The sequence below is a fragment of the Falco rusticolus genome, chromosome 4 (genome assembly GCF_015220075.1).
Source record: "Falco rusticolus isolate bFalRus1 chromosome 4, bFalRus1.pri, whole genome shotgun sequence".
Classification (NCBI taxonomy): Eukaryota; Metazoa; Chordata; class Aves; order Falconiformes; family Falconidae; genus Falco; species Falco rusticolus.
The window spans coordinates 5,739,878-5,760,411 of record NC_051190.1 but is presented as its reverse complement, the minus strand read 5'-3'; the positions used below and the strand labels follow the sequence as shown (position 1 = coordinate 5,760,411).

The window sequence follows — 20,534 nt, the reverse complement described above, 5'->3', positions numbered from 1 at the left end:
CTTGGAAATATAAACTGATTTGCAGATGGTGAAGGTCAGGAGGTTAAAAAGTGCCTACACTGTGTAAAGATTTACTTCTGAGAACAAATGTATTTGGTTGGAAATAATTATTTTTCAGATTCTGAATTCAAACAAATGAAAGGATGCTCTTGGCAGCTGGCGAGCCGGCTGGTTACGTAAGGGCCTTTCATTCAGGCGCTCTTCTGTGCCCAGCAAAACTGCCGGATGAATTCTTTCTCAGTGAGAGATCCTCATCGTTGGAGTTTGAACAGCCAGCAGTGCATTTCGTTCTAAGCTGTAATACGTTGTGTTTTCTTGTAACAAATTCAAAGCTTTGTTGTGCTGTGAATTCCGTGCCCCTCCCCCAAATATATATACATATATCATGTGAATGGATGGATCAGGATGTTGTGTGGCATGTTAGAATAGCTTAAAAGAGTATTTGAGTTGGTTTGAAGTAATTTGAGTAGGGGAATCGGCAGAGTACCTGTCAAAGCCTTATTCATGGTGTGGTTGCCTGGCTCCCGGTTTGTGCCTAGGAAGAGAGGGATTGCTTCAAGGAAAGGCTAACGCTGTTTCAAATCCAGAAAAGCTGTTCCCCTTCCTTCAGCTAATACTTGCATCACGGAACTGTGGGTACTTCATGCTAAGCTAAATGTCGTGTGTTCATGCATTTGAACTTCATGCATTCTCGTCAGATAACTGTGGATCTGATTTGTTCACATACATGGCTGGCTTTGGAAAGTCCTGGAGGTCTTTCAGCTGTATTGCAGTTTGCCTAAATGTGCGGGAGGGTATTTAAGTATTTCTTGACAACTTTGTTGGGAAACAAAATAAGATTATGTGGAATAATCTTAAAAGAGAGCATTTGTCGTTTTCTAACAATCTGATGGTGGCTTCTGCAGGGTTGTGTCTAGAAATGCCGGCCACAAATGCTGGTGAGCGCACAGAGACAGGCACTTGGGATGGAAAACGCTACTGCTGGTGAGGGGCCCAGGTGCTTCCTGAGCTGGAAACAGCCCTGCCTTTTTAATAGACACCAGCTGGACTTGTGCCCCATGGGTTTGTCCAGTCCTTTTGTGAACCTGCCTGCAGGTTTACTTTCTACAGTGACATGTCATTTCAGGAAGCAGGTCTTGGTCTTGAAGCAGCACCTTGGTAATTTTATTTGATGCCCTTTAGTGTTCCCATGGAAGGAATAGTGAGTAATTGCACCCAGCTGGTGCTCTGTATGCCATTAATCATTTATACATCCCTCTAACCTTCATCGCAGTTGTCTTCCCCCTGCCGTCCCCCCGCCAATCTGGCCCAGTAAAATTTCCCTGCATTTAATCATCCTTACTGCCTCTTCTGCATACCTGTATTCCCAAACACAAAACAGCCAGCCCTCAGTTCTGGACTGGTTGGGTTATATGTAAGCCTGGTATTTGAAGTCTAGAGCCTTGAGAAGGTATCTAGAGTTTGTCAGAAAGCTAAAGCTGGTACCCTAATAATTCAAGTACTTCTAAGCACTCGGAGAACGAAGAGTCTATGTAGCTTTTGGCTAAACTGTGAATAAAGTCGGTGCTTCATAATTGCGTTTGGGTTTTTTAATTATTCCTTTCTCATTTTATTTTTTTTAAATGAGCTTAATGAAAGACTTTCACTGAGTGACATGGGTCAGATTGCCAAAAACTCTTTCCAGGGAATGGGCCAGCGTTTAAAGCTGCATAAAAATCTTAGAAATATGCCGTAGAGAGCAGTGCTGTGCTGGCCATGGAGAGAAACCTGGGGCCAGACGGGTCTGGTTACTAGTTCTCTTTTCAGTCAGAGGACCTGAATCCAAAAAGTAGAACTGTTGATTTGCACTCCAGTGCCTTAGTTACTAAATGCACTAGACTTATTTCCAGATTTGGAGGCTGTTTCTGGTTCTTTACACAAAACCATAATGAACTAGAGTGGTGTCCTGACCAGTCATGGACTGCATTATTAATTGCTCTTTTCAGAAAATAGCTTTAAAAATGTCTCTGAAGAAAACTGATCCTTTTGAGTGGTGCAGAGCTGATTCTGAAATGCGTTAACCCCCTTCACTTCAAGCTTCTCTACGGGCAGGGAATTTGGCCCACTGAGAAAATGGAAAAGAGAACAGCTGATGAAACTTAGGTTTGTAGATGCAGATGCATTCTGTTATTTGTAACTTTTTTTCAGTGTACAGAGCCCCAAAAGCTATTCAACATTGCAAATGAACTGCTCCATACCGAAGAAGCATATGTTAAAAGACTCCATCTGTTGGACCAGGTAATTCAATTTTGATTAAACTCAGCTTTCATTTCTATGAGCAGCAGTGATGTTCCTGTTCATCCCCTAACCTATAGCCCAATAGTGTGAAAACGCTGTTTGTAGGTGGGAGATGGAGTTTGCTTGCCAGCCTGTGTGCCGTGGGTCCCAGAGGTGAACTTCTGGCAAGAGAGTTCCCTGAGCTGGAACCCGAGGATTAGGATGGCAGAAAGAGGAATGGGAAAGCAGCAGCCCAGGGTAGAGACACCATCAGCATTTGGTTCCTGCCTGGGTGTGCATGGAGAGGAAATCACAGGGACCCTGAAGGCACTGGGAAATTATGAAATCTGTGATTGCCACATGGGTGAGCCCCATGCTCACAGGGAATAATTATTTTATATTTTTTTTTTCACCCACTGTCTTTCATAATTGTTTGACCATCATGTTTACACGTGGGGATAAAGTAAAACTGGTGTGATGAGCCTGAACTTTTTTCCTCATAAGCATTAGGGTGAGTCTACACAGTTCAGGCATTTCTACAATTATCTCCAAGGAAAAAAACAAACACATGAACGTGCCGGGAAGAAGTAAAAATGAGGATGTCTCACATTGCTAATTAAGTCCTTTTTAAAAACAAGGCCGGGGGGGTGGGGTGGGGTGGGGGGTGGGGAGGGAAGAGAAAATTGTACCTTGCTCGAGATCTTGTTAGAAGCTGTAACTTGCAGAGTCCTCTACCCTCCGACACTGGGACATCTATGGAAGACTTTCCAGTGTTTGCTTTGGATGAGCAGAGGCTGTTTCAAGACCTTAGTAATCTAGGGAGTGTCTTTCCCTTTTGTTCAGTACAGTGTAATTTTTCACACAGAGAAACAAAATAATCACATGGTTTATTTTGCTTCACATAAATAGGAGTAAGTGCTCTTCAGGGACTGGTTGTTCTTTGCAACTTGCACTTCCAAAGAAGAGATGTCTGATCTTCTCAGTAGTTTCGATCTTTTTTGACTTACCCCTCAGAGTTTTCTAATTTATGACTGTGGCCCATAGTTATAAATCTAACCCTAATTGACAGTGGGCTTAGGTTCTGTAAACCTCCTGAAAGACCCCAAGGACTGACTACCAGAAGTCAATAATTGTAGCTCTGTTCCAAGGCAGTCAGCTTTGTAATACTGCAATCTAAAGCCAGCGTGTCTAGCATTGCTTTTTGTAAATATATCTTGGTACTGTCTTGTTGTCTTACACAGGTTTTTTGCACTAAGTTGTCAGAAGCGGGTATTTCATCTGAAGTGATAACGGGCATCTTTTCAAATATTTCTTCCATCTATTGTTTCCATGGACAATTTCTTCTTCCTGAGCTCAAAGCAAGAATTACACAAGAATGGTGGGTAACTGTCGTTATAATTTTTTAAAAAATACATTTTCAGGGAAGTACAGTAACTGCAAGGCCTAGTCTAATTCCAAATTTTTAATTGTTTAGTACAGTAGTTCACTTATTATTTAATACATTAGTGTGGAGTCTCTTAAGCATTTAGGACTACTGGAATAGACCTGAGCACTCAAAATTTCCAGAGTACGTTGTGAGAATTTTTTTCACTCCCAAGTGTTGCCAGAGCTGTTTTCCTGACTGTATTTCCACTCTCTCTATTATTGCAGAACTATGAAATTGCAGTACTAGGAAGGAAGGAAATTGCTTGTTTTGGCCCATAGATGAAGTATTTTGGCCCAGTGTGCAGTATTAAAAAAACGCAGTTACTTCTAAAAGAAGGAAAATGCATCATCATGTCACAGTCTAGACTTTGCATGCCATGTTGGAGACATCATGAGAAACATCTATTTTATATTTAATGAATTTTATTATGGTTATATACAATTTAATTTAATGTTAAAATCAGCATCATAGCAGCCATCCAATGGAAAATCTGGACAGATAAGATAGATGACTTCATATCTATAAATCTGCTTATGTCTGTTATGCAATCACTTCTGTTGGGCACCACAGCATTGCATAAGTTTTTACTCCAGAATTTGTTGGCCTTCTGTTTAATATTATTGGTTACAGTGTATAGGTACTTTCTTTAAGCACATAGTTGTAGGTTTTGGTTTTAGTTGGGTTTTCTTTGTTTCCAATGACTAATAAAGGTCAAATACCAATTAAAATTTGGCAACTGTAATAAGCTGTAGACAGGGCAGAGATGCAGCAATGGGCAGAAAGGTTAATTGTAAAGCAGATCTAGGGAACTTGATTTGAGGTGACACCGGGGCTGCAAAGAACGTCCTGCGGTGGAAGGTGCAGATAGTGCTGATTCTGCTTCTTTCCAGGTACCCCAAATGACAAAGACAAGACCAGAGGTCGCACCTCTCTGGGCTGAGCCCAGTTTTCATGTAGTTCATCAATGACCAGGAATAAATGAGTCTCAGCACCTTTGCGCCTGACTTGCATTGACAGGGACAGGTGTAATACAAGGGGAGGAAAACTGGAGAGTCTGGAAGTCAGAAGAGGGCCTGTGAAATGGCTAAAGAGGGTCTAAATGGCCAGACTGCAAGTCACGAGTTCAGCAGGAGGGAAAAGCTGGGGGGACGGTGGCTGGTGCTCTGCCTGCCCATGAATGTGGTGACGAAGATGTGTGGCTGCCACTGTGCCCAGCCTGGGGGCTCCTCTAGGCGTACGTGTGTCTGGCCTCTGGGGCTGCTCAGCTGAACTCGGCAATCTCTTTGCGTTAAAACCTCTTCAGATGTTTGGCTGTGATGGAAAAGATGATTTTGTAAAAGTAAGTTTCCCACAAGATTTTGTGCTGAACAGCAGAGAGATATAGAAGTTTCTTTAACAGCACATAGTCAGTTTGAATCTGATCCTCGCAGAAGAGAGTGACGGTGGGGGTAGAAATATCAGCCTTGGTGCATGCAGATTAAATGTTTAAGGCTTAGTCTGGGGTACCATGTAGATCACACTGAACTTATCCTAAAATATCTTAGTAGCGTGTGTGTGTAAGTGCTTGTGCACATGCGAGAAAGACTTACAGTTGTGTTTTCTCTCAGAAAATAGTATTGAGTTACAGAGATTTCAGTACTTACTTGTCTCTTTCCTATAGGAACATCAACCCACGACTAGGAGATATCCTACAGAAACTTGCTCCTTTTCTGAAGATGTATGGAGAATATGTAAAGAACTTTGACAGGGCAATGGACATGGTGAACACATGTATGCAGAGGTCCTCTCCGTTCAAAGATGTTGTTCAGAACATACAGGTATGTTGTTAATTGGCATAATACAGCTTGGAGAATCCTCATTTGTTGTGTGAGAGTTGAGGGGGTTTTGCCAGTGCATGACACACAGTATTTAGCTACAAGATAATAGGCCTTTAATGCTAAAAATATACTATTTTAGTGGCAGTCCTTTCTTCTTTTACTACATGACACGGATTTTTCACATAGCTAGGTTTTTCTCTGCTCACATATTTAAGAGTAATCAAAAGTCACAGAACGGAAGTTCGCCATTGGCCCAGCAGTTCTAACAGTGAACATATCCTTTTATAAACTTTTGTATTTCTCTTCCTCTTTTAATTGCTTTTGAATAAATACATTTTCATTCCGAGGTGTGTCTGTTTGGGTTTGGGCATGTCACTGGCAGCATCTGCTGTTGCTCTGATTTTTCTGAGGGTCACAAAGTGGCATGCAGCTCATGGTTTGCAGCTCTGCGGGAGGATGCTTAGCCTGGATTTTCATGTGTTTTAATTATACAGAAAGCTGCGTGGGGAGTGGGGAAGAGCTCTGCTTGTACTGGCAAGTCCCTGAAACCTCTCTCTTGCTCTCAGGCCCCGGGCCAGCTGACGGGATGCAGCAGGTTCCAGCACACTTGCAAGCATCCCTCCACGGGTGCTGGGAAAGCAGCTAAGGTCCTTCGGGAGGGGAGGGCTGGCGGGGAGCGGGTTAAGCTGGGGAAGGAGCACAGCTGCCTGCCCTAAATGGGAGGATTGTGGCTGGGCCAGCTGTCGGGAATCAAGTAATCCCCCAGCAAGCTGGGAGAGGAGAGGCCCTGCCTGCAGGGTCAGGGCTGCCAGCCGGTGACTCAGGCAGAAGCTTGGAGAAGCAGCAACTGGGGAAGGTCCTCTCCTACCAGGCTGTCACTCCACGTGGCCTTTTCTTAACCTTTTTCTGCCTGAACCCAGCATGCTTTCACTGAGCTGCTTCGTAGCAAGCAAAGAACATAAAAAAAAAAAAGCACACAGGCATTTTGCTGTCTTTGGTTTGTGCTCAGCCGCAGATGTGGCTTTCTGAAGTGTTTTGCGACAGTTTGCGACTGTTTTCCCTGCAGCACGGGCATCTACCCACCCTAAAATTCATCTGTTTCCTCTCGCTGCCGAGCTACAACAAATGATTTGTGGTAGCTGCCAGCCTGCAGAACGGCTCTGCAGCTGTCCGAGACGGTGAGCATTCCTGCTGTTGCTTGAGCAAAACTTTCTGGCAGGCAGCATGAACACAGTGCATATCGGAGATGCAGTTCTGAAGCCTACTGATGACAGTGTTTCACTGTAGGTTATTTTAGCGGCAACATGACAGCATCTGTCACTTCTGTCAATGACCATAGCTGTGGGAGGCAAAGATTTCTCCCAGAAAACTTAGTCCGGTCATCTGACCTATCTCTGCCATCAAATGCCACAGTTACTTTTCAAAATACTGGTTGAAGTCTGTTGTGATCCTGCAGTAACCCCCAAAGCTGCTAATGCAAGTTACACAGCTTAAGGCATTGACAATTATTAATTGCGCTAAACTAGGGAAAACAGAAAACAGAAATAAAATACTACTTTTAATTGAAGGACTGTGACTTACTAAGTTTACTTTAGCTGACCTTGAAGATACACGTACTTTCTTTTCGGTTCACATCTACCTACTGGCGCCAAAACTTGGTAGCTGGTGAGTTTATTAGGGGTTTTCTTTTGGAATGAGGAGAAAATTTACATCACTTAAGTACTTTTTAATATATATTTCTGGGTTTTGGATTGTCACATTAATTAAACACAGAAATAAACATTTATCCTTCCTCTAGTAAAGTCATTTGAATTACAGTATAAGTTCTGTAAACTTTTAAAAATTGCATAGCATTAAACTTTTCCTATTTGGAACAGTTTATTTTTTACTGCTCACTTTTTAGAGAGGAACACTTGGCATGTGGCTACAACTGACGTGAGCCTTGAAGAGACTTCCTCCTCTGCTTCCCTATTGCTCTTCAGTGATAAGGTTCATCCTGTTGCAGGAATGAAAAGACAGTGGAGAAGGTTATAGTAAATGGATCTGGGAATACAAAACAAGTGCTAATATGCAGTAGTGCAATTCTGTGCCCCTTTTAGTTCTTCCCGGAATCTCTGATTCTTTCTATCCCAGTTGTATTTTCTGGGAAACATGGTGCTGTAGAACTGTGAGATAAGAAATTCTCTCCATCTCCTATAAACAGAAATATATTTCATCCTCCTGTACTGTGACAAGTTATTTCTAAAAACAGATTTACATCTTTGAATTTCTGGAAGGATAGTTAGTATTTTTCTATCAGACATTCGTTTCATCTCCAGGCTTTGCTTGGAGAATCGGGCGAGTGTCAGCAGTGTGTTGTGGGCTGTAATATTTATGAAGAAAATTGCAAATACTTGAAACAAGCACCTTTCTCTAAGAAAAGCATACTGAAATTAGTGTGGTTGTTGAGGGGTTGCTTACGCTAGAGCAGACCAAGACAAGGCATTGCTGAGCTGATGGGAAAATAATGCTGTGGAGAAGAGCACACGTGTGTATATATGAGGTCTGCAGGGTGATGTGGGATTCAGGAGTCAAGTTACCTCGCTAACAGAAACTTCCTGTGTGCTTTAAAACACGTTACTTTCGCTTAATGTGTTTCTCATTTCTCCGTCCCTCTTTTAACTAGAAATACCCTTTCACTTCATAGGGATCCTATGAAAATAAGCACACTGCAACACTCAGCACCATTGCAGGCAGAGCAAATCAGTGCCTTTTGGGGTCATATTTAGTGTAATCAGTCTCAAACCTACCCCACTCCTTGTCAAGTTAAAAAAAAAAAAGAATTTGAGGCAGCTCCTTCTTCAGAAGCGGTATGTGAACAGTGTGTCTGCTGCTCATACAGTAAGCTCCAGCAAGTTACCTACCCCTGTGGGGTTTCTGATTTTATGTCGTCTTTTGGGAGAAAAATGGTGCGTGGGGCCATGGATGGGCAGAGTTTTTCTGAGCCTGTGGAAAAGACATGCAAAATCTAAAAGGAGATTGTTGCATGTCTGAGAAAATTCCAGACATGGGGCAAAGGTTCACGTGAAGCCTGGCAGCTGTGGTATCTGCCAGAGGGCAGGGGCTCTGCAGAGGGGCCTGGCCAGGCCGGGCCGATGGGCCGAGGCCACCGCATGGGGTTCGAGGGGGCTGAGTGCCGGGCCCTGCCCGGGGGTCACACCAGCCCCAGCAGCGCTGCGGGCTGGGGGCAGGGGGCTGGGAACTGCCCGGCGGGGGAGGGCCGGGGGGCGCTGGCTGACGGCCGGCTGGGCATGGGCCAGCGGTGTGCCCAGGTGGCCAAGGGCTTCCTGGCTTGTGTCAGAAACTGTGTGGCCAGCAGGGCCAGGGCGGTGACCGTCCCCCTGCCCTCGGCACTGGTGAGGCCGCCCCTCCAACACCGTTCAGTGCTGGGCCCTCACGGCAAGGACACAGGGGCGGGAGCGTGTCCAGGGATGGGCAATGGGGCTGGGGAAGGGGCTGGGGCACAAGGAGCGGCCAAGGGAGCTGGGGGGGGTCAGCCCAGAGAGGAGGGGGCTCGGGGGACCTTATGCCTACAACTGCCTGACAGGGGCTGTAGGCGGAGGGGGTCGGTCTCTTCTCCCAGGTAACAAGCAACAGGACAAGAGGGAACAGCCTCAGGTTGTGCCGGTGAAGGTTTATATTGGATATTAGGAAAAATGTCTTCACTGACAGGGTGGTCAAGCACTGGAACAGGCTGCCCAGGGAAGCGGTGGGGTCACCGTCCCTGGGGGTACTTAAAAGACGTGTAGCTGCTGAAGGACATGGTTCAGTGGTGGGCTCGGCAGTGCTGGGTTAATGGTTGGACTCTGTGATCTTGAGGGTCTTTTCCAAACTGAATGAGTCTATGATTCTATGATAGCTTGAGAAGTTGTTTCTGTGTGTGAGTAGTCATTTTTCATCGCTGTTTAAGACCAAACATAGGAGCAAAACCAAATGCTTCTGTGCTTGTTTCTGTCTGTTACAGAAACAGGAGGTGTGTGGGAACCTGACATTACAGCATCACATGCTTGAACCAGTGCAAAGGATTCCTCGTTACGAGCTTCTCCTAAAGGACTATTTAAAGAAACTTCCAGAAGAGTCTCCAGACAGGAAAGATGCTGAAAGTACATGTAAACTCCTCTCTGTCTAATGAACACAATAAAATCTTGGAAAGTTTTGTCTTCGCATGTTCAGATACTTTCAACTACAGCTGTGGTAGAAATGGAGATTTGAATTAATCAAGTTATTGCTGAACATAGTACAAAGAGATTTTGAATGCTCTTGAGCAGAGAAGAAGAGGGTTGATATGCCAGCTCTAGGAATGAAGGGAGCTTTGGCAAATAAGCAATGACAAAGTATTGAAGTTTGTAATGGTAGAACATCTGGCATTTTTATTTAATTCATTGTATGGCCAAAGACAAACACAGGAGGACATCCCATAGCCTGAGGAAGAAAGTAAGAATGGTCTTACATGCTTGCCAGGAAGGCAAGTTAAACTCTAACTCAAAAGAACAGGAGAAACGGACTTCTGTTTGTGATCTTGACCAAAACATCGTTGGTATTATCATAAGCACACAAGTCCTGTTTTAGGAGAACAGTCTAAAAAATGTGCTTATGAAGTCTCAAGTGAGACTTAAGCTAACTTTTAGTAGGTTGATTGGTAGAGTGTGGTTTTTTTTTTTTGTGTGTGTGTGTGTCACTATGTGCTTTGGCTCACCTAGACTTTTAGGAGAGAAAGACTAAGCATTTAGATGCATGTGGGCCAGTTGAACATGCAGAAGTGATTGTGTATATATATAACTGCTTATAAGCATTCCTTTTACTTTATGAAAGGAAAGAATATAGTCCTTGCTTTTGCAACAGCAATTTTGCAGGAAAACCAAGTCAGTGAGGTGTAAAAAAACCCCAAGGTGCTATAGACAAATACCACCCAGAGAATGCATAACTGTTGCTAAATTTATTGCAGAGTCACTGGAGCTCATATCTACAGCAGCGAACCATTCGAATGCAGCGATCCGAAAGATGGTGAGTAGGAATTGCATAATGGAGTTGTAATCTGACTGAAACACTTCGTTGAGCCAATGGTCCCCCATTGCAATAGCCTCAGTGAAGTAGGCTGGGGAGAATTTTCAAATACAGTGAGTCAGAAGTAAAACATCAGTTGGATATCTTGAGTTCTTTTTATCATAAATAGTCCTGTTGTGGTTACCGTGGTTTGTTGGGCCTAAATTTCACTTTTCTTGTTCTTAAGGACCCAATGGGTTGAAAAAGGAGGCCTTCATAAAACTCGTTATTTGCTTTTCATTGAGAAATACTGAAAGTGTTACAACGAGGTCCATTCGCAAGGTGTACTTGCAGATTTTCACACTGATTTTTCAGTCCTACAGTCTTTACCAGACTGGAGTTAGTTTTTGTTTGATTTTGGCTCATCTTAAATGCACAGAGTGTGCATTTAGCATGTGTCAGTAGCTTTGATAAGCTGTACTTCTAAAGCTGGGCAGACTGAGACCATAGAGATTTTGAATGTTAGCATGTGCTTTACATGCAGAATATACAGGTTGTGTGTTACCATTGAAGTAAATGGACTTCATAGTTACAGATATTACCCCTTTTGTGCACCCAAGTGCCTCAGGAGCTTTTGTATCTAATAAATCTGAAATGCTACAGATCAGGCTTAATGCTTCTTGACCATTTGTGGGTACAAGGTTTACATCCCCTTCTGTATCAGACCCTTACTTCCTTCCCTTGGCTGACGGGGACACCATGAGACCACGTTTCCTGAGGCTGCAATGGGGAGGTGACCAGCTGATGTCTGTGTATTTTCAGTATGTCTCAGTGAAAACCCATTTTGAAACCGTATGTTTCTACTTTAGTCTAGTGTGTTCTCTCAATAAGGATACACTTCAGTGGAAATTTTTCTGGTTTGGGGTCTTGAACAACTGTGTTGCTGGGGACTGTGTACAGTATCTCCAGTGATGGCAGGAATGTGAAGCCACCGGTTAGCTGCTTTCTGCATTGGATACTTTTTCTGTTAGTACACAAAAAGCTGTTAGAAAAGGGTGCTATAATAATTTTGCACACCCTGTTTATTGCTGATAATAACCTGAAGCCTTTAATCAAGCTTCTGATTGCATTGAATTATTCTGTAATGAATAATTTTTTATTAATCTGCCTAAGCAGAGACTTGAAGGAAAAATACCCAAGTAAGAATTTCAGGTTTGACCGTGTGGTTTCCCAACTGGCACATCCCAGCAGAAGGTGCCGTGATGTGCTGGGGCAGTTGGTGGGTTGGTGGGGAGCAGTGCAGTGTGAGAGCAGCACCGTCCCACACGCGTGCCTCTGCAGAGCCCCGCACGGCGGCACGAGTGGCTGCGGGAGGTCAGAGCCAAACCAAAAGAAAAGCAAGGGCTGTAGCAAAATCTCTGAAAGTTAGTGGAGGTTAGAATTAATTGTTGGCTGCTTCCTCCTGTTATGGTGTAGTAGAAGTAGTAAATCATGCTTCCAAAGCTGAATTTTCCTAGAGGTGCAGATGTCCCTCAGGTTTTGGATCTGGTGTTCGTGTTACAGCTTCTCCTTTAAAAAAAAAAACTTGATAAGTCACTGGTTTTTATTTGTTTTTAGATTAGTGGGAGCTCTTGCTCATCTTCCATTTGGTGGAAAAAATCTACAGCCTTTTTAGGCTGAGGTGATTTGCTTATTTGTTTTCAGCCCACAGCCCCCACCTCCCATTTTGTTTTGCAGTTTGTTTCTTTTAACCATTTGGGTTTGATTGGCTTTTTTTGGTAGGGTTTTCTGGCTGTTCATTTGTTTAATCATTGGTCAGAAGAATTGGTTAGGACAGGAACTGGTGTGATGTATATTTGTGGTGAAAATTGTGAAGTCCATTGGGGGTAAAAAAAGTGTGTAAAGACCTGAAACTCCGGCTTAATCTATAGATAGGTGGAGGTACAATTTAGAGGTGTGTTTGGTCATGTATTTGGGTGTCACGGTGTAGATCTCTGGCCTCACTTTCTGACCATTTGCTGACAGTGCCATTTGGAGCACCCCAGTCCAGCTTCTGTGGGTGAAAGCCAAACCTTTCCAAATGCTGTAACTCAGCAGCAAGATTTACACACCTTCCTTACTTTGACTTGTTGAAGCTGCTGCAGTGCTTTGTGTGGGTGAATTAGTTGAAGCTGCAGGTGGGTGAATTAGTTACCTTTATCTATTTGAATACCGTGCAGAGGGACTTTAATATTTGGATGACTTAATATTAAGTAGAAAGAGTGCTTTGCTGAAAAAGAAAAAGTAATCCCTTCATAAAGAGTTTTGAACAAGACGTAAGGATGTCTGAGTGACATTAAAACTGTATGTTAGGCAGTTTGTCCTGGCCTGTTTCAGAGGTGCTTTTTGCCGTGGACGTCCCTGCGTAGGATTGCAGCATTCCCCATACAGCTACAGTTTTAGACTTTGCTTAGAAAATGACCATGAATATGAATTTGCTTAGAATATGACCGTGCTTCCTGATGGAGACTTACCTGCCCTTCTGTCAGCAACAATGCAAGAGGGGAAGCATCTCAGAAGCTGAGAAACGATCATACTGTAGCAGAAATCTTAGTCTGAGGTGTGGCGTGGAAGCTGAGTTAATAAATTTGGAAACAATTGGGCAATATACTAGTCACCAGCTTGGCCATTGATTTTATTGGACCAGATGCCATTGCTTCCAAAGATAAATCTTTATTGTTGAATAGGAATATCTAAAAATATCAAATAGCTTGACCTCAAAACATCATTAAAATTGCCCAATCCAAGTGTGACTCGTGAGTGACTAGTACAGAGTAGGGGAAGAGTACTGAAGAGTATGGAGCAGGTATTGATCAATTTTTGAAAATGCTAAGCTATAGCAGAAGTGAAAGACTTTTCTTTCCTACTTACATACACATACCACAGAAATGATACTGTGGGTAATAGACCAAGTGGAATAATTTTTTACATTTACATTGCCGGGGTTTCTGTACTTGCAGGAAAAGATGCACAAGCTTTTGGAAGTCTATGAACGACTCGGTGGTGAAGAGGATATTGTTAACCCAGCCAATGAGCTCATTAAAGAAGGACACATTCAGAAACTTTCAGCAAAGAATGGCACCGCGCAGGATAGATATTTGTTCCTGGTGAGTGTTTTTGTTGTCCTCTTATTTTCAGAGATATGCTCTGAAATGTACATTTCTGTCTTCCTAAGCTGAAAGACAAGAGCATTCACCAACTGAGCCCAGTTAGTCCTTCCTCTGAGCAGCGGCTTTCTCTTGATGCTTTTTCCTCGAGGATTTCTTTCCTTTTCCCATGCTTGTGCCCTGTGCCGATGGCTGGTCAGGCCCAAAGGGGTCTTTCCCATGTCTCTCCTCAAAGATGGTGTTTTGCTAAGCGCCTGAGGCAGTGTGGTCCGGCTGTGCTACCTTGCTGCCTAAGACGGCCAGCTCTCACTGACATGGGGGGAATAGTCCTTGTCTGCTTTCAAGGCAGCCAAATTGGTACCAGAGAGAGGGGGAGAAGTGGGAAGTGACTGGTTGACATGTTTCTGTCTGTTCACTTCTTTCAAACGATATGTGAGCCTAGCTTGCTCCTTAAATCTCCTCTTGAGAAGTACATCTTAGAGTAACACACCCCAGTCCTAAGCCGTCAAAATGCAAGCTCTGTCCGGTGTGTGATGCCTTAACTTCAAGCTTTCCCTTGTTACAGTTTAACAGCATGGTGCTATACTGTGTGCCAAAACTGAGACTGATAGGCCAGAAGTTCAGTGTTCGAGAGAAGATGGACATTGCAGGACTACAGGTTTGCACCTCTTCTTTTCCCTTGTTTTAATGCTTCCCCACTCGACAGCATCAGACCCCCTCTGAATCCAAAAATATAACAATATCTGTATGGAGGAATATAATGCAATTCTGAAATCCAGCTTTGGATCTCTTTTTTGGAATTTTGAGGTCATCATCCAAAGGCAAGTAAAAAAATGGTGACGCTGTACATGCTTTGATTGAAAGCCTTCCCTTGTCGCTTCGCTGACACAGGAGATACCTTTTTCCCCTACTGCTGTAGGGGACTGGTTGGTGATACAGATTCAGAAGTTTTGTAGCAAGACAAGTAACTATGTAAACAATCCTTTGTTTTTCTACCTCTGTACTGTATTCTGAGTGAACTTTTCAAGTATTTTTAAGTCATTAAAAATGATTGAAAGACGACAGAGACTAGGCAAGAAGCTGACGTGTTCTTTTTACAGGTCCAAGAAATTGCCAAGCAGAACGTGGCTCATACATTTTCAATAACAGGAAAAAAGAGATCACTGGAACTACAAGCTAGGTATGGTGCTTGTTCTGTATTTTGAGGTTTCTGAATATTTATGTAGAAATTTATGATCTAGAGGATATGGCTGTGCTAGTATGACATAGCTTTAAAGCAGGAGAAGAGCATCAAAGATGCATAGCTTACGTATGCAAGGGGATATGATGGTCCTGAGTCAGAGTGTGTTAATGTTATATTGATTTGCTTTATTGAATGTTTATGGTGTTTACAGTAGTGCTCGTAGGTTCCAGTGTATTAATAATTCAAACATTTTTGGTATTTGGTAATAATTGAGGCCAATGATTATTAATAATGTTTATAAAATAGTGGATAGCAAAGCTAAAATATTGATGATATAAAGCTGCGCAGATGTGAATTGAATTTACTGAAAATATTGGAAGGAGAGTTATGATGTTTTCTGTATTTTTCTTTTGTTTTAACAGAACAGAAGAGGAGAAGAGGGAATGGATTCAGGTTAATACAAAACCATTACGATATGGGTGGAAATCATCATGCAGTCAGCACCTTCTGGTTTTTTAAGTTGGTTTTGGGGGGTTCTGAATGAACGAGTCTGTGCGAGGAAGCTGGGTAGTCTGGCAAAGCCGCTTATGGAGAGATGTGGAGCCCCAGTCAGGGTCCCACCGCAGACCCACTGTCCCCAGGTGGTGTACAGGGGCTTCGAACAGGTTCCCATTCCCTGCAGTCCTCAGCCCAGCGAGAGGGGAGACTGAGATGTCAGAGATTGGCCCTCTGTATTCTTGCAGTCTGTCTTTGCAGAGACACTGACAACAACCGTAGTTTTTTAAGTTAAACAGTAGTGAGTTAACAACAGCACTCGTAGGTATTAAGGTTTTTAAAGTTTCCATTTCGTTTACATAAGGATTTTTCACTAAAATTATAATCCTAACCATCTTCCTATGAGAGAATTTTTCCAAGCCTCCTTTGTGATGCTTCTCATCTTTGCTGGAATTTTTGTCTCAGGTCATTCAAGCAACAATTGAAAAGCACAAACAGAACAGCGAGACATTTAGAGCTTTCAATAGCTCTTTTTCTCAAGAGGAGGAGCATCTTCCCGATTCCTCAGTAAGTATGAGTGCTTAGTTCTCCTTTGCTATAACAGTTTTACCAACAGTTAAGCTAGACTTAACACAGCTAACTAAAATAGTGTAGTCTTGTTCTTGATTTTTATATTACATTACGGTACAGTTGGCTCAATTTCTCTGGCTCTCAAATGCATATCAGTCATAGTTACTCAACCATGCAGGTATGGAATAAATTACCCAGGGTAATTCGGTGCAAGAGATCTATCAGTCATGTTTTCCAGACTAGTGGCTCATTTAGCATAACAGGTGTAATTCTTCAATGTCACGAGCAGTTGGCTGTCTGGAATGATGTTTGTGTGCCTGGGAGGTTTTCTTCATTACTTTTCCCCATCTTCTCAGAGCTGTGTTTTGGGATTATTTCCTGGTTTTTATTTTATAATTATTTTAAAAGTTTTAAAGAGTTGGGGAAAAAATTGATGCTTTCAAAAATACTATCTTACAGATATTAAATACATTTGAGAAAGAATGCTTTTCAAGTAAATACACAAAATAGTTTTGTAAGTTTATTCTGCTTCTCTGCAACTGTAATTTATTACTCTGTGCTGTGTTTGATAGGAATTTTGGTTTTAAAGTGTTCACATAAGGATGATAATATCTCTTCATTTGACTTGAAAATAATGGTGATAACCTTAGCCACAGTCATTTGCTACAAGCTAAAGAGGAGAGAGCCTGAAGGGGGGAAATTTTTAGGAATTTCATGCAGAGCTGCCTGTGTGTTGATGATGTGGTCAAAGGTGGTAAATCTTGGAGCACAGGCAGAGAAGGTCCATCTGTAGAGATTAAACTTGGCGCCCTTTTATCTTCCTCCTCCCCCACTTTTCCTAAACTTTTTGTTTGGTTTGTTTTTTTGTTTGGTACCTAACCATTTTTGAAACCTCTCCTTTCCCAGATCTGATTCAGTGACTCCGTATTGCTGGATTTTTATCTGACTGATTCCCAGGGAGCTCAGGAGAGATGCTAGATATTCCTTTCATCCCAACATTAATCAGGCTGACAGCAGAGATCATTGCAAACCTTTGCAGAGTCTAGGATCCTGTTGTTGATAGCAGCCAGCAATGAGCCATTTTCAGAATACGGTGTAGCTTACTGATCTTGAGCTATTCATCAGCTACAATTACTCAGAAAAAATTGGAAAACTATCAGTTAATGCCTATATTTTTAAGTTAACTCATGGATGCCTTCAGAACCAGGATGCTTTGATGGAAAAAAAATGTTTTGCAAATAAGCAAACTGCTAAGCACACTTCTTTCTATCCAATTAAGACACAGTGTCTGTTCAACTTTATTATTATTATTATTGTCTTGCTTTGTAAATTCCATTTTATTTTGCTTCTGTGTTAATGGTGTAGCCATAAAAGTCAAGCAGAGCAGAAATCTGGTTTATCTCCTGGCTGTGATATAAATGCAGTATGCAACTTAATTTATTTTATTCCATAATGCTAACGTGCATTTTTAGGAGATTAGCTTACCTAGATAATCAGCTTTGAAAACGAATGTCGCAGCTAAATGTGGCAGAAATCGCTGCCAGTTAAAAAGACCTGAAGGTAGTTCTGTAAGGAAAACTGGACAAATACTGAGAGCGTTCTTAGTAGCAATAAGCTGCTGTAGGCAGCATCCACCATGCATCTCTCATCATATGTATGGAATATTGGACAGCATGCTTTAGAGGAAAAAATGACAATGATCTTCCTATTTTTTCTCTCATGAGTCAAGAAATAGATATGCATTCATGGATTCTGGGCTGGATCTGTAACAGCTACCAGAAATTGGACTCTGGTTCTAATAAGCCTGTAGAAAAATAGCCAAATTGCTTTTCTTCCATCCTTGGCCATACATTTGATATGTTACAGTGCTTATGATTGATTGCAGTTGCATGACCAGTGCGTGCCTTAGCACGCAGTTCTTACCATGCTTTTCTTTTCCCTGCTGACTTACATAACCTCGTACAAGCATTAGGGGTTGATCTTCAGCCTGTAATTTGCCTACAGAAGACTTGTGGTTTTTTGGAGGTGCAGAGACCTGACGTTTGACCCGATTCTTAAGATTATGCCTGTGTAATAATGTACAGAAGTTAATAAACTCCCACCTGTCAGGAGGTGACTGGGGAGTCATTGCCAGTCATTCCCCTGCAGGGTGACTGCAGCCGTGGTCTTTCCAAGTTTTTTCAGAAAGCTTCAGGGTCCCTTTGTGGCTTAGTTCGTTCAGAAAGAGGACACTCATTTCCCTGTTTTCCGTTTTCATCTGCAGCATTTCAAAGCCATTTAAAGGTTTTGTTTTGTTTTGTTTTTAAAGCTGCCTGATAAGGTTCCCAAAGAAAAGGACCTCTTTCACCACTCCTTGATCTCAGGGGAGCTGGAGGCTCATGGTGTGTGGGAAGGACGCAGTTTGTGCGTTATTAGAAGACCAGCAAGAAAAAGTGCCACAGCGAGCTCAGTTCTGTGGAACTGGCATCCCTAAGATTTGAGACTTGTGAATGCTTCTGTTAGTCAGATCATGATTTTTAGACGCCATTAAATCATTATTATTTCCCATCCCTGTTTCTGTTCCTCCTCCTAGCTTTGGGGTGGTTCTGACAAACGTGATTAACTGTCCTCCTCCGAACCAAATCCTACACGTTTTGAGCAGTAATGGTAACGTAAGGGGGAGAAGCCCTTTGGAAATCTTTTCCAGGTTAAGAGTAGAGGGTACTTGATTTTTAGCACATTAATCCAAATAAATATTAAAAGGGCACAGGGATCTGAACAGGCAACTAGAAGAATTTACTCTTTATCCTAAACCTGCTGGGGTTTTTCTCAATCTCTCCTTCAGATCCCATTTTCTCTCCACATTTTGCATTTTCTTTCCCAAGCCTTATGTCACAGCATACAGGTGCTCCTTTTACTAGGATCTAAATACCTGGGTTGATTGAGATTTCATTGGAAAGAAACCCCTTTCCACAGGACTGGCGAATAGCTGATGTGAAGACCCTAGGGTTCTTGGGTTTTTGCACAAGCAGAAATAGTTGGCTAGAGTCAAGTCCATGATGCTTTCCTTTAATTAAGTGGCATTCCCTGAGGAAATGCGCCGGGATGGCACAGCCCTAGCCCCAGGGGATGCATTTGCTCATTTGCTTGTTCTCAAGAGCTGGTTGATTGTATTAGTATATAAATAGATACAACTAGGTATCAGAATGAATAGCTCTTGAATTTGGCCACTTAAAGCTGCAGTTTGGGTTGTTTTCAGTAACAGAAATTACAGCTTCTGACTTTCAAATGGGATGAAGCTAGAGTGCAAAAATGCACTGGAGATTTGGATGACCTGGAAGTATGAGATGTCTAATTTACAAAGGAAGAATGACCTATGGGAATAACAGGAGAATGTATCTTAAAGATTCTAATATTTTGAGAATCCCTGGTAAACTAGCAATCTCCCAGTAAATTAATGACAGGTGAGATTGTTTTCATTTTAGGATGTAGTCTATGATTTTACTGTAGGCAAGCTTGTTGTTTGCTCTCTGTGTGTGTTGAATACGTACAGAGAGTGAATACATATAGATGCCAGTTTGCATTTATTAATAGATTAAGAGATGTATTGCAATTAAGAAAAGCTTAACGGCGTAGTATTTGAATGGAATAAATGTTCTTCCTTCTCTGAATCTGCTGACTACACAAAGCACTTGCTTGTTTGGCTTGCAGGGCTCAAACGGAGCGGTGTAACAGCAAATGTGGCCGTTTGCTTTCTGCAGTGCTTGTGGGGGATAGGCACATGCTGCCGTGGGAAGCAGGCCTGGCAGCCCAGTGCCATCTGTAAAGTCACACACTTCATAGTCAGCCCAGTATCTGAGGGTGGCTGAGCACATGTGCAATTAAAGTGTATTCACAAGTAAAGAGTTGAGGGGCTAAAAGCAAATGATGCTGCGTTTTCTTTTTCAGTGTTTAATATAGTTTAGGAAGAGTGTCTGTGTTGAAATAGGTCTGTGTCATTCTGTTCCCCTCAGACAGCAAGCACCAGCTCGGTGGAATCGATGCCAGGAGCAGATGGTGGTGGTGTGTTTGGAGGGGTAAGTAATTTGAAGCTAATACTTTCAGTAGAGCAAGGTGGGGCTAGGGGGGTTGCGGGTTATATTTCTTTTGTAGCAGGGAAAAAAATCGGAGATACTTCAGTCTAGCAGTTTATATTCTGCTGTCCCTTGCTGCAGCTGTGCTGTCCTTAACTTCTTGGCACAGTGATACCCACCACTACTTGCAGTGTTTGCAGCGTCAGTGAATTTAAATCCTCCCCTTCCAGATAAATGCTGCTGGCATGTTGTGAGCCTAGTTATGGGGAACCTACGTGGAGGGGTTGGTTGTTACATTTGTAGTACTGGGGGATTTTTGTGGGGTTTTTGCTTGTTTTCAATTCTGATAGCTACAGTGAATGCTTGCAGGGAGGAGGGCAAAGAGAAACAAGGAAACCTAGCTGGTTAACACTGTCATAATATGTAACTCGGGATTTCATCTGCGGAACTAAATTTTGGTTAACACTTCTTTCATAGCGTGCTTTTCATGTTTCTGCCAGTACAGAGGAGGAGATGATAGTACTTTCATACATCTCTGGCCTGTAAGTGATTGGCCGCTGCAAAAGC

The 20,534-nt window shown here is 42.6% G+C and overlaps 1 protein-coding gene across 6 annotated transcripts in view; it reads left to right on the top strand.

Moving 5' to 3' along the window:
* Positions 1-20,534, top strand: part of FGD3 (FYVE, RhoGEF and PH domain containing 3) — a 112,033-nt gene that overhangs the window by 73,750 nt on the left and 17,749 nt on the right. For all 6 annotated transcript variants that reach the window (XM_037385437.1, XM_037385442.1, XM_037385439.1 and 3 more), the window contains exons 5-15: positions 2,188-2,277; positions 3,498-3,634; positions 5,343-5,499; positions 9,503-9,641; positions 10,484-10,542; positions 13,521-13,667; positions 14,233-14,325; positions 14,768-14,847; positions 15,273-15,303; positions 15,811-15,912; positions 19,908-19,970. In XM_037385437.1, the coding sequence (XP_037241334.1) occupies positions 2,188-2,277; positions 3,498-3,634; positions 5,343-5,499; positions 9,503-9,641; positions 10,484-10,542; positions 13,521-13,667; positions 14,233-14,325; positions 14,768-14,847; positions 15,273-15,303; positions 15,811-15,912; positions 19,908-19,970 (1,098 nt within the window). The remainder of the gene's footprint in view (positions 1-2,187; positions 2,278-3,497; positions 3,635-5,342; positions 5,500-9,502; positions 9,642-10,483; positions 10,543-13,520; positions 13,668-14,232; positions 14,326-14,767; positions 14,848-15,272; positions 15,304-15,810; positions 15,913-19,907; positions 19,971-20,534) is intronic.